This window comes from Homalodisca vitripennis, chromosome 1 (genome assembly GCF_021130785.1).
Source record: "Homalodisca vitripennis isolate AUS2020 chromosome 1, UT_GWSS_2.1, whole genome shotgun sequence".
NCBI classification, from domain to species: domain Eukaryota; kingdom Metazoa; phylum Arthropoda; class Insecta; order Hemiptera; family Cicadellidae; genus Homalodisca; species Homalodisca vitripennis.
Genome location: NC_060207.1, coordinates 127,125,290 through 127,140,264, shown reverse-complemented (window position 1 = coordinate 127,140,264; position 14,975 = coordinate 127,125,290). Strand labels below are relative to the sequence as shown.

General features: G+C 33.8%; 1 protein-coding gene across 1 annotated transcript in view; it reads left to right on the top strand.

Annotated features, from left to right (window-relative positions):
- The window catches only part of LOC124371093 (RAB6A-GEF complex partner protein 2), a 43,187-nt gene that overhangs the window by 3,811 nt on the left and 24,401 nt on the right, over positions 1-14,975 (top strand). Inside the window, exons 2-4 of the mRNA XM_046829409.1 lie at positions 1,554-1,689; positions 2,528-2,652; positions 14,243-14,350. Of these exons, the coding sequence (XP_046685365.1) occupies positions 1,568-1,689; positions 2,528-2,652; positions 14,243-14,350 (355 nt within the window). The 5' untranslated portion in view covers positions 1,554-1,567. The remainder of the gene's footprint in view (positions 1-1,553; positions 1,690-2,527; positions 2,653-14,242; positions 14,351-14,975) is intronic.

Genomic DNA, 14,975 nt, shown 5'->3' with positions numbered 1-14,975 from the left:
TCTCCTGAGTAGCAATGATTAACTGTTTTCGAGAAGTTGTTGAAGCATCTTCTCTAGAAAACCGTACTTCTCTTCTGCACGAATACTCACAGAGATGATCTGCAAGCAGGTCGGCTGATACACCACTTTTCAAACTTCGTTTCACAGTCCTCCACGAGCTTTAGATTGTCTGTTATTATATATAAACGAAAGTACGTTTACTACATGTAAAAGTGGTTATAGTTGATACAAGTTAGTTTTTGTTAAAAATAATTTTATAGGTTAGATATATCGGAAATTATAATAAAATAATATCGTTTGTCAATATCAATATAAAAAACCGTGTCCGCTTATCGTACACTATCCACCGCTTATTATACTGTAGCCACAAACGATATTACTTAATTGTAACTATCGATATAACCAACTAATACTGATTTTGAATGATAACTAACTTGTATAAACACTTATTTTCATATAATAAACATATTATCTTTTATAGACAATAACAGTCAGTTGAAAGCTCGTGGAGGGTTGTGGAACAAAGTTTAAAAAGTGACATTACAGCTAACCTGCATGCAGGTCATCTCTGTAATTGTACAGAAGAGAAGTAGGGTTTTCTAGATATAGATCGTCCTTTAAGACATCCTTGGATGCACATTATCAGACCTGTAAGGGCTATAAATTGTTGAAAAACAGTTTTGTTTATTTGGGACCTAAATTCATTTTTGCAATCATTTGTCAATGATTATAAAAAAATTGTGAATATTCAAAGAAATTATACAAAAAAAGGCTTTTAACATTTTCATGCATTAAAGTTGAAAATTTGGTATTTTGGTATTATCTAGAGGCCACTATTTTCTTAAAAGTTTTTCTTTCTGGAGATCTAAAAACACAACGTTATTAGAAATAACATATATTATTTGAGTTACTGTGAAAATGTTGTCATTATGAAGATTAGTTCTTGTTTTTTGTCTCCCGGAGGAGAAGCGATATCAGTGAGGAAAAGGCCACTCCAGTCAGTCAGAGATTTAGTCATGTAAAAGATGCATAATCAAAAGTTTATAACTAATTAGTTAAAATAATCTTTATTTTGATTTATTATTAATTAATTAATTAGTTCAGGCAATCTTTATTTTGATTTGTTATTCCAATTTAACTTTAATAATATACCATTAGAAGGCATTAACTATTCTATTTTTAAGAGAAAAAATGCAATGCAAGTAAAAGGATAGTAGGATTTCGGACATGTGCCATTGTTATATGTTTACATAAATTATAAAATTAGATTTAGAGGATTGAAATCTATACATAAATGGCATGAAGTCCAGGCTGGAGAAAAGGAATATAAAAATAATGCCACTGCACAAGAGTCAAGAGCACAAAAAAGTACCATCCGAATGTTAATTTATATTACAGGGCTATGTACTGTACAATTAGTCTTAAGACTTTCAGAGTCGTTTGTGAAAGTATAGAGAAGTCAAAAACATTTTCATGCATGCAAAAATACTTTATATGAAGAGAAACAGGCTGAATGAGTTTTACATATAATTTTAAAACTTAATTTATTTCAGACATAAGAGGAAAAATGATAGAAATATCTGCAAAGCTGATTGGAGGTCCAGTGTACTTACCAGGAGAGAATGTTGGATGCTACATAACATTTATGAATCCTCCCTTACCGAATGATATTCGATCAAGGAGTCACAGGTAGGTGGTTTAAAAATTGTATATACATCGTTTTTGTTTCAACTCTGTAGATTCAAAAACTGTGATTATACAAGGTAACTTAAATATCCTGGAATTGAGTGATTTTTAAAATGAAAAATTGGAATAATAAAAACCTTTTGGGCAATACAAATTGATTTTAAGAATTTAAACTAACCCTTTTATGCAGTAGTTTTATCAAAAGGATTTTCATGGTTTAGTGTTATGTTTTAAAGGTTTTTTACCTCTTAAAAGCTATTATTATAGCCAGGTTTAATAATAAATGCTTTGTAAAACATAAAAGCACAAATCAGGTGTTTTTTTAATGTTGTTAAGATATATGGATGTTTTGGGTCTGAAGAACTCATATAAGAATAAACTGATCCTTCCATCCAAGCAAAATGGTTTTAATTGAATGTGGGCCCTCCTGCTAGCTTTATCAAAGACCAGTGAATTTCATATAAGTGTACACAAGACCGCAAAAAACCTAACTCAGGTGCAGGGATTGAACATGTGACTACAAGGTCAACTCCCATGTCGAGAATAGTGCTTTAGACCATACAGCCATCCTGACTAGATATGCAGATAACTCACGATTTCATAACCATACCACACCAATGGGTTAAGCGAAACTGAGTACGTTGAAGGTTCAGGTAATAAATGCACAAGTAGCTAGCTCTTCTAGCGTAATGTGGGGAGTACAGTGAATCACCCATACATACATTGAATTTTCATATAGATTTTATTTTTTTTAATAAATTTTGTTTATGCCATGTTTATATATTTACATATGTGCAAAACAGAGTTGTAGGTAAAAGTTATAATAAAGAGTGATTTTCAGAGATGATTTGGAAGTTCTTGCCTGGGCAACAGCGCAGATCCACTGCCAATGCTCAACCAATGGAAAAGTTCCATTACCATCCAAAACACCATATTTACCTGAAGAAAAGGTTGTTTCCAATTCAGGTAGGTGTAAAAAATTACAGCCCCCTGGGGCTCATAATCATTATGAGTACATGAATAGCGATCAAGAGATTACTCCAGTTGGTCATGACTTCCATTTTGAATACCCTTTCCATGAAATCTTCCTTTTCAAATGAGATCCCACTTTTCTTTCTATTTCTGGCCAACCTTAGCTACTGTCTTCTATTTCTGACACTGGAAATTTCGATGAGTCATTTCATTTTCCTTTTCTACCTGTCTTTTTAATATGGACTTACTCTGCCATGGTTTAAGCTGTGTATCAGAAGCCAGCCTTTTCAAATGACTGGCAAACAATGTAAACCAGGCCCTTCGAACTGGTTTAGGGCTGCTTCACAAGTTCTGCCTCTTTGACGATCAAATACCTTTTGCTCCAACCAACAACGAAATAGCTCCTACTGATTATGGAATTGCTTGTAATCTATCCAAACTTAAACAAACCATCTCATCTAAGGAGCCAACAGAAGCTTCCTTTCTCAAATAACAGAATATGTACGAAAATCCAACCTTAATACGTGAAAAAATGATCTCTCAAATTAAGAGCTAACATAAAAAGTAAATCTAATCTGAGAACAAAAATGTCATCGCTCTCTTCATCTCAGACCTCTCAGATCTCCTTCAATGATGAAAATATGGGAGATCCCTGCCTTCAGAGAGAATTTAAAACTCTGTCAGGAACTTTCTTCCAAAAAAAGGAAAAACAGAAATAGAATAACAATTAAATAAAGTTAACAGAGGAAATGAATGATAAATAAATAATGGTTATGCTCAACAAATAGCTTCAATGGCTAGAACAATATTGATATATAATATTAATGGTATTAGAAGCCACTTAAAGGACTTAAAGTTAGTTATAAATTCTAAAAGGTATAAAATCATCTCTATAAAAGAAACTTAGCTAGTACCCCATACACAATTTAAACAGTATGGCTATGACATGTTTAGATCATCACTAAGGAATAGCCGGTGGCATTGTTGCTGTTTTATCAGATTCCTCTGTAAACTGTAGAGCTATATGCATGGTTATAACAGTTAGCTCTAAACCGAAGCCAATTACTCGAGGAGTCCCTCAAGGATCGGTCTTAGGACCTGTCCTTTTTATACTTTTCACAAATGACTTCCCCAGGTACATGCAAGATTACAGTGAAACGCTAATGTATGCTGATGACTCAGTATTGCTGCTTGGTAGACCAAGAGCTTACCAACTTGAAGTAGACAGCTTTGTTGCCCTAAACATGGCAATACAATACTGTCACAACAATGACCTTGTCAACAAAAGTAAAACCAAGCAGCTAATGCTGGGTAAGCAAAGCGAGAAAACCGGAAGACTACCTGAACTGGAAAAAGTCACAACCACAGAATACCTTGGTATAACTCTCGATGACAAACTCTCATGGACGGCATATAGACACTTTCTGCAATAAATTAAGTACAGGACTGTTTGTTATAAGAAGAATGAAAAATGTAAGTGATATGACAATCACAAAAACAGCTTATCATGCTCTATTTGAACCACATCTCAGATATGGGATCGCAGTATGGGGCAGCTCTACAGCAGGGAACATGCAGCGCATTCTTATCCTTCAAAAACGGGCCATTAGAATCCTGTATAATCTACAATTCAGAGAATCCTGTAGAGCAGTCTTCCAAAAACTGAGGATTCTTACAGTGATCAACTCCTGGAGGCAATAACCCACGTCCACATCAAGGAACCGGAATCCGCTAGAAGTGGATCACAATTCCACCAGTACAACACCTGACATGCCAACAACTACTGCCTACCTGTGCACAAACTCAGCTCCACTGAAAAGAAGATGAGCTACATCGGTGCCAAGATGTGAAACGTCCTGCCAGATGCGCTGAAGGAAAGGGACAAGAGGCTCTTTAGAAGAGACCTGAAGAACTGGCTAAAAGATTGACCCTTTTATACTTTAAATGAAATTTTTGACTGTTGCAATTCTTAACATCTTAACTTTAAGATCTTTTAATGTCTTATTAATGTGACACTATACTTATCTTGATGATAATGTAATAAAGATATTTTGACTTTGACTTGACTTGACTTAGACAATTGCAATATAAATAGACCTCCCAATTAAATTGCATCTAATTGCGTGATCTGTTTGGTCAGCTTTCAACTTGTTATCTAGTAGTTTGTGTAATGCACATCACAGTTCTTGGAGTTCTAGCCATTCTAATTGGAGGGATAATGTTATGATTGCGAGTTTGTAGGATGAGCTGCTTAATGAAAATCGGCCATCTATATGTGTCCTAGGACAGAAGTATGGTCAGCAATAGATATTTCGATTTACAAAATCCATTGGTCTGTACTTGCCGACCTGTCAGGGAGTGACCATTTACCCATTGCTGTAGATTTTTTTGACTTTTCCTTTTGCAATAATTAAGTCTCTAAGACGGAAAATTAACAGAGCAAATTGAAATGATTTTTGAAATAACATAAATCTTCTCACTTGTTATATTGAAAATAAAGACATAAAAACTGCAACTTCTTATTTTAGATTATCACTTATTCAGCTGCTGAAGTGAACATTCTAAAAACCTCAGGAAAAAAAATCAGCTACAAGTCCTCTGGTGGTCCAAAAAATGTTCTAGGGCTTTAAAGGACGGCAGAAAATGTTTAAGAACATTTAATAAGTTTCCTACAGAGAACAATCTTTAACGCTATAGAATATCTAAAACATAACCAAATATTTTAGAATTAGCCAGTGGCAGCTCTAGTTGGAATTCACCAATCAGATAAAGAGGACGACTCCAGCATCCAATATCTGTGAATATTGTGATGCGTTTTTATTAAGGTTCCTCCACCTTCCATCATATGTATTATTCTGAATGGCACCATAGTAACCGATCCCTATCTGCCTATTTCCCCCACTAGTAGTCTATGTAAAGTCCTAGAAAGAATGGTGAGTCAGAGACTCGTTTGTTTTATAGAAAAAAAAGTTTTCTCACCTTTCCAGTGTGGATTTTGCTAAGGCAGCTACAACCATTTAGTGGCTCTAGAGATAGCAATCTTAAATTCACTCATTCAAAGAAAACTGCAGTAGTATTCTTTGACTTATCTAAAGCTTATGACACTGCTTGGAGAAGTATTGTGAATACGTTAATATCCTGGGGTGTTAGGGGTCATATGTTATCCTGTTATATCATTTCTCTGACCCTTTTTTGCAAGAAAACGGCATTGCTTTAATTAAATAAGGAAGTGTCTTAAGCTGCACTCTGTTTCCCATTCCAAAAAATGGGAATAGCATCACATGTTACTCCTCCTGTTTGCTGTTCTTTGTTTGTGTACAATTTTGCTATTTTCATCTTGATAAAGAAGCTGACTACTTTAGAATGAGTACTAAAGCTTACCATAACCGGCTAGAACAATAGTCAATAGTCAAACGTCTTTATTCATGAATAATGTACATTGGTGGTACAGTGAATAGTGTCAAAATAAAATATAAACCTAAAACAAAAAATAATACATACTACAGGGAGCGGCAAAATGATCTGACGGTTTTCGCTGCCGCGCTGTCAAGCGAGTGAGTGGTGGGGGGCGGTGGTGATAGGGGCGTGGCAAAGCCTACGTGCGAACATTTTTAGTAGCCATGGAGCGGTGGACGGCTGAGCACCGTGCGTTCGTTGTGGAAACATTTTCTAAAAGTGGCGATAGTGTTGTTGCTGTTCAGCGGCAGTTCCACAGACGTTTTAATGTGGCTCCAAGAGGGAAAGTGCCAACTCGAAACACCATTTTGCTGTGGGTGGGTAACTTTAGAGCTACCGGTTCAGCTTTAAAACGAAAATCAACAGGCCGTCCAAGGTCAGCCCGGACGCCAGAGAATGTCGAGAGAGTGAGAGGAGCTGTGGAAGCCAGTCCTCGGCGGCCTGCACGTAAACAAGCTGCAGCTCTGCAGATGTCTGACCGCTCGGTAAGAAGAATATTAAGGTACGACCTGCACTTTCATCCGTACAAAATGGCTATCGTGCAACAGTTGAAGCCCAGTGATTATGCAAAATGCATCGAATTTTCAGAGCAAATGATTGATTTGCTTACAGATGAAAAAATTCTCATTATGAGCGACGAAGCTCATTTTCATTTGAATGGTTATGTTAATAAGCAGAATTTCCGATATTGGTCAGAAAACAATCCAGAAGAACTGCATGAACGACCTCTTCACAGTCCCAAGGTCACTGTGTGGTGTGGCATAACAAAAAATTGTGTTATGGGCCCATACTTTTTTGAAGACAACGGTCTAACTGTAACCGTCAATTCACAACGATACCTGACTATGTTGAAAAACTTCCTGATCCCCGAAATACGCATAAATCGCTTCAACCGCCACAGAATTTGGTTCCAGCAGAATGGAGCAACTGCCCACACAGCCAATGTGGTAAGAAACTTCTTAAGAAGCAAGTTTCGTGGCCGAGTCATCTCGTGTTTCGGGGACATTGCGTGGCCACCTTGCTCCCCGGATCTCAGCATCTGTGACTTCTTCTTGTGGGGATTGCTGAAATCTAGAGTATACACAAACAAACCCCGCACATTGGATGAACTGAAGGAAACCATACACCAAGAAATAGCCAACCTCTCTCCTGAAATGTTAGGGAAAGTGTTTGACAATTTCAGTGCAAGATTGGAAGAATGCATCGCCAAAGACGGACATCATTTGAAAGACGTTGTATTCAAATCTTAAACGGATCAACTCGCCCTTTTTTGGTTATTTTTATAAATGTTCATAAATACCAATCTGAAATCTGCAATAAAACACTTTGTACCACTTTAAACGTTTGAGTTGTTTACATTATAAAACCGAAAGATCATTTTGCCGCTCCCTGTACATACAGAAATGTTGTGTAACTACAGCTAACTATGGGAGGTGGAAAACTCATCTAATGAATAAACTGCTAAATTTATTATATATTCTTTGAGCATTTTCTTAAATTTTGACCAATCATTCTCTTTTTTAATATTTTCAGGAACATATTTTTAAAATTTGTTACCTGCATATGAGGGCTTTTTCTCGAAAAATTTTAACCTGTGAGGCTGAACTATCTCATTTCTCCTCCTAAAATTATAAGAGTGGGATAATGGTATTGATTTTGCCTCTAGTTCTTGTTTTTTTGGCAATAAGAATTGTTTCAAATATATATTGATCAAAAACTGTAAACATTTTTAATTTTTAAAAATGTTCTCTGGCCGAATTATCACGTTTCAGCTTAAGCATAATTCTAATGGCACTTTTTTGTTGCTTCAAAATGCTATCCATATTTAATTTTTTTTGTTGATCCATATAACGCTATACCGAATAAAAGGTGGGAGTGAACATGGGCAAAATATATACTTTTTAAGGTTTCCAAATTACAATAAAAGGACATTTTTGATAATACAAAGATTCCGGAATTAATTTTAATTAAAATTTTCTGTACATGTTCATCCCAATTTAAATTCTCATCAACTGTTAAACCTAAAAAGTTAATTTGATTTTCCTTTTCAATGTTAAATGTGTTATAAGTTATTATTGGTTCTGTTGTGATTTTGTTCTGCGCTGTTTTAAAATTTATAAATTTGGTTTTCTGTGAATTTAACAATAAGTTGTGATTGTGAAAATAGTTTCCAATATTATTCAATTCCACAAATGTAAAGATTTCTGTTTCTTCTGGAGAATTAGATGACATGATCAAATTAGAATCATCAGCATAAAGACATAGTTTTGAATTTTGCCTATAGGTTAAGGTATCTTCTATAGAGATTCTATAGAGATAAGATATCTTCTAAGGTAACACAAAAAAAGCAGAGGCCCCAAGATTGAACCTTGGGGCACCCCAAACTTAATTGGCTGATGAGCTGATGATGATTTGATAATTCTGTTATGATTTGTCAAATGGGTAATTTACACAGATTGAGATCTATTTGTCAAATGAGAAGAAAACCGATTAAGAGTCCTTTTAGATATTCCAATGACATGAAGTTTTTCTAATAATTTAATGTGTTTTACATTGTCGAACACTTTGGAAAGGTCCATAAATATACCAGCTGTATATTTTCCTTTGTCAACGGACTCAATAACAGATTCAATAAAAGAAACAGTGGCGCTCACAACTGATTTTCCATTCCGGAATCCATGCTGATTATCATCTAAAATATTAAATTTTTCCAAAAATTCATATAATTGTAAATGGACCGATTTTTCATATACTTTAGAAATTGAAAGGAGAACAGATACTGGGCGATAGTTTGATATATTTTCAGGGTCATTTTTTGATGTAAAGGGATTATTTTTGCCTGTTTTAATTTGTTTGGAAAAATACCTGATACAAATGAAGAATTTATTAGGTGACACAAAATTTTACTGATGCTGGTTTTCACAGCTTTTATTACCGTCACAGGAATTTCATCATGCCCACTGGAGTGTTTATTTTTTAAAGATTGAATGACTTTTTCCACTTCCTTTTCATTAATCGGTTTCAGTTCAAACTTTGGTTTTACAAACACTGCATCAATAATTATTACTATTTACATTCAAATCTGTAACACTTTTACTAAAGTAATCATTAAACATATTTGCAATTTTTTTAGGGTCTACAACTATTTCTGAATCTTGTTTTAAAATTATATTTTTAAATGGATTCCCTTCATTTTCCCCAACCAAGAGTTAATTATACTCCAGACAGTTTTTTGAATGTTGTTGTTTTCAATTTTTTTTTAAATATTTGTTTTTAGCTTTATTTAATTCTTTTTTGTAAATAGTCTTTTCCTGATCTAAATATGTTTTTAAACTATTACTTCTTTTATTTCGATATTCCTTTGTTAATTGGATAATATGTTTTTGTTTATCTTTTAAAACTTTAGGAATCCATGTACATTTTTTATTTCTTTTTGTAACCAATGGTTTACTGTTACAGATTCCTTGTTTTCTTTACTAAAAACAAAGTGCTTACTTTTCTTCAGACTTTCAACTGTTTAGAGGCTAACATTGTCTCTGAAGGGACAAACATAATAATTTCTTGCAAAAATATTAAATTTATAGGGTATCATCCTTGATTCTTTTGTCACTGCCTATTACATCTTGAAAACTTAACGGACAAATGCCTAATGTGGCTTAACATACTTAGAGCCTTTACTGGAACCAAATAATAGGGAGCTGAAAGAGGTTGCATCTCAGATTCTACAGATTGCCACTGTTCGTGTTTGGATTATGGGTGTTATGCATATGGATCAGCAAGACCCAATGTACCTGCTGGACTCGGTTCATAATTTTTGTTTAACCCTAGAGCTGGCAATGGTGTCACTCTGTACTGGCGGCTCTATTTTAACAGCCTCGCAGACGTTTCTTATAATGTATCACATTTCATAACTGTTAGTCCAAATATAAACTATTATGTGTCAATGTATTCACATCTATATGGAGAACATTGTAATAACAATATCTTATTGTTTCCATGGAAACATATTTTTATTTTTTTTACAAAATGTAAGAAAAATGTTTTTTGGAAATTCTTTTTGTAAATATTCCGTTGTGTAACTGCTTAGCAATAAGCTTTACATCAAAACCGTAAATGGATAACTTATTCGAAATTTTGTCCTGATTCCAAAAATATGTAATTATTGTAACTTTTACGTCAAAACGTATGTGTTACAGGGCTTTGTATGAAAAAGCACCCATATTTACTTATTTTCAAAAATGCGTACATTTCTAAATAAATAATATTGTTCGTGAGTAAACATAATCTCTTGATTGCATTTATACTTATATAAGTATGACAGTTAAAACAAAAATAAAATAAAATTTTAATCTTACCTTATTTACATAATACAATATACACAAAGTTTCATTTTTCACTCAGCGTCACTAGATCCCGCCCTGCGAGCTCTCTAAGATCATTTGATCGGTCTCTAAAGTTTTCACCCATACTGAACAACTAAAACTATAACCTAAGAAAGCTAAAAAAACAATAATAACAACACCAAATACTATTGGATTCGTAACCTCAAACACAAAACTCGGCACTTGTTTACAGTTTCACAACAATGTGGTTGACCCGTACTACGTTCACGTCAGCTGTCCAAAAAAAAACGATGTTTTATGGTAAACAAAGAAGACAATAATCACAATAAAATAAGAACAGTAAATCGGTACTATAGTTATTGCTCTTCCAGAATATATAAAATAAAAATTATTTATATGACCTTAATTGTCTACAATTTCAATAACTGTACATGTCTACTTTGGCGACGAATATTTGTCGTTGCCAAATCGGACGGGCCTTTGGCGACAAAAATTCGTTTCATACTAGCTCTAGGGTTAAGACTGGCAACTGAAGCTTTTTGTTCTACTCTTCTGGTCAGTCTTATTGCAGAAACCAGAGAGCCTTCTCTTATTCATAGACATTGATAACTGTCTCTTAATTATGATCACGCTCTTTCTGCAAAACAGATAGACAATCCTGGTTACAAACATGACTCTATCATCTGTTGAAGTTAGGGCAAAAGCCTATATGGAGTAACTAGGCCTATATGAATACGAATTTAGAGTGATATATCAATGCAACATCCCACCTTGGTGTGTTTCGAAACCCATGATAAATCTAAACCTAGCCAGTCTTAAAAGGTCTTCTACCCCAGATGTTATATATTAATAACAATTCTGTCAGATCAGTTCTAGCTTCACACCATGTGATATCTATACAGACAGATCCAAGCACAAGTCTCCCTGCCAAGCGTTTTTGTCACTGCAGATGTTGTTACGACTTCCGCCTTCCCAATGACTAATCTATATTTTCAGCTAAAATAACAGCAATAGAAAATGCTCTCAGTATTGTGTGGTTTAGAATTGGAAGATTAGTTGTCTGTACCGACTCCCTCAGCAGCTTACTGGCTATCAGTAACATGTTTTCACAAGATATCCATGTTTGAGATGTATGGAGCTCTCTTCATTTCCTGCAGTGTAATGGGGTTTTTGTTACATTTGTTTGGGTACCTAGTCACGTGGGCATCTTGGATAATGAACCTGCAGATAAAGACGCTAAAGAAGTATTAGAACTTCACCACTTAATAGCAACAGATATTACTGCAGTGGTGAAAACCAAATTAAAAGCAACTTGGAACTCTGAATGTTTTGTAGTCATAAATAACAAGCTGCACTTAATAAAAGACTATTACACCTTGAGAAACTGCTTACCGCAGGAATCGTGAGGAGGTGATGTTGTGTCACCTGCATTTTGGTCACTCGCTGCTGGCTCTTGGCTTCTTATGAATCAAGGTAAGCATCCAGTCTGCACCAGATGTGACACTGTTGTTACAATGAAGTATGTGCTTGTCAACTGCTTTCGCTATCCAAGATACAGACGAAAGCTGAATCTACCGGACAATTTAAAATGTATCCTACTTGATGAAGAGACAACCAAGACAATAGAAAAGACTTTTGAAAAATGTACCTTTAATAGGTACTCTGAATTTGAATACCATAATTTATTAATTAATGACCTGTTAACTTATCTTTGTTACTTGATCCAATTTATTTTTGTTTGTTATTTAGTGTATTGTCTATTTGTTTTTGTTTTATATTACTAATTACAGTTATTAAGAATGGGCTCCTATACAGTTGTTCTTGGTTGTTAATATTTTTCGTGTTCATATATATCCTTAATATTATTTTCTTCTTTATGATTATTTAATCTTTGGAGAAGTAATCATAACTCATCAGTTGAATTGTAAATATTGTACATTCTTTATTAATTTCGTGGGTATTAAATATGTATAGCTTCTTGAGGTTACTACTTCTTTTGGCGGGCTATAGATCTATGTTTTGCGCATGTTTTCAAAGTAGAATCACAGCTTTACCGAAACGTACACAAACCGTTATATAAACATCTAACATCTGATCTGAACCAAGAAAAGTTTATGTTAATGAAAAACCTGTTAGAAGAGATTAAAAAGGAAAAAAAACCACAATAACATACAATATTGTATATGATAAGGAAAATAACAGAACGCTTCTTTAATCTAGTAATGTTTTACAATGATTTGTTTTCTAAATGTTCGATCACTTTACTCATATTATTATTGATGTTAATGTTGCCCGAAATATCACATCATCTCGATCTATACCTGCTTCTGTATGCTTTCCTTGGTTATGAAATTAATCAGGTTAGGTTACTTAAGCTCCAATTTAAAAGCTGTAAAAGTTTACAAAATCAATTCATACTCTGCTATTAGTAGCAATGTTGACTTTAACACATTAAACTTTCTGCAAGGGCTGGTCAACGGCGATATAGACTGTCCTGACCTGCTGGGAGCTGTGACTTTCACTGTGCCGAGAAAGACTCGCTCGAAGTCAGTTTTCAGTAGGCGTTTCCAGCCAACTAATCATACTCAAAACCACGTCATATCCAGACTCCTGAGGACTGTTGAAGCGGCTTCTTCCTCCATCAATTTCTTCAGGAATTCTTCTTACAGGACGGATGCTATTAGTTTCCTGAGAGACTGGAAGTGATGTGTGGTGCATGAACTACGTAGTCTCTGTTTTTCAGTTAATCCTATCTGTTAAAATACCTTGATATTGTTTTGTTTGATTGTATATTTATTATCTATTGTTGGTTTCATTCGGATCTACTACCAAACAATCATTGGAAAGAGACTAAAATATATGATAAAATACTGATTTGAATAAATCTACAAACTACTAATTTATTTATTAATGAATCTAACATAAAATTGAATAACTTACTACATCATTTAATAGCATTATTTAAAGCTTATCGGATTAAGTTATTATAAACCCATAATTTCATTTTTTAGAATGTAATGACATTGAAAATGAAGCAATTATTTTCAGAAATGCAAGATTGTAATGAATATGATACTGGCAAAATTATAAAAACTAATACGATAATAATGAAAATCGATAAATATTGATTACTTTAATATTTAGAAGTCAGTAATCATTCTAATATATGAAATGTAAAAATATGTATAAAATTACTAGTGTTAAAGAATTAATATGTTAAAGAATTTAGTGTCATATTTTTTTAAAATATAAAAAAATAACAATTTAATAATTAGCAAACATACTTTTTCAAGAGTCACAGCCCGTTATAAGTAGTAGTCACTTATATTGATCAGTTCCGTGACTGATTTACATTTTTTTGTTCAACTAAATAGACAATATAAATGGATTACAAATGCTCTTATTAGCTAAGTTTAGCCAAAAATCATATTATTTAGCTATTAATTACTAGTTTAACTTTGTTAATGGCTCCCTTTGTTTTAACTGTGTTTTTTGGTTTAACTGTGGGACACTTACCCTTGATTACCATGGATAATTGAGAGTTGACTGTATTATATAGTGTGTGTGTGTGTGTGTGTGTATATATATATATATATATATATATATATATATATATTTTGTTTGGTACAGACCTCCAAATTATAGCTCTGATTACATGAATTCTTGAATGTTGGGAAATATTGTTTGAGACCAATCATGAGATGTTAGTAGTTAAATTTGTAAACTATGTTTAAAAATTCTTACAGCACAAATTGTAAATGTAATAAACTCACATTTTATTCTAGAGACATCATTTGCTCCATGCCAAGGAGACAAGGGACGAATTGTTTTGTCTACCACTCCTAAGATCCTGTTCTGTGACCTACGACTATCTCCCGGAGAAAGTAAATCATGTAAGTTATTTAACTCATGCTGTACAAGTATTCCAGAAAGTTAAATTAAAATTAATTCCTTAATGACTTTTGATAGATTATCATGTAATCGAATTTTCTACTGAATTTTCAAGTTACATTGCTTTGCAACATTGTTCTTTTACGTAATATTTTAATACATGGAAATATAAGTAGCAGAGAAATTGTGAACCAATTATCTTTGTTCTATTAACAAGTGACATTTTAGTGGTTATTTAATTATATATTCTCAAACTTAATTTAATTTTTATTAACAAAGTTTTTGTCACTATACACTCTGATAATGTGATGACACATGACCATGTGGTAGCTGACACCAAATGCAATCTTTAACCCTTTGCGCTCGAAGGTAGTATTTGTTATTTATCCTTGGAGCTCGTATGGCCAGCTCTACTGGCTGCCGCCATTTTGTCGGGAGCGCGGATTAATTTTTGCTGCAATGTTATCTCAGCTCGTATGTCCAGCTGTACTGGCCAATATATAATACGTCCATAGCTCGTAAGGCCAGCACCACTAAACATAGCAGTTATTTTCTAATATTTTATTTGTTTTATAATGAATGGTGAGTGCTGAAACTTATCGAGCAGCTTTTGAATTAAACAACCAA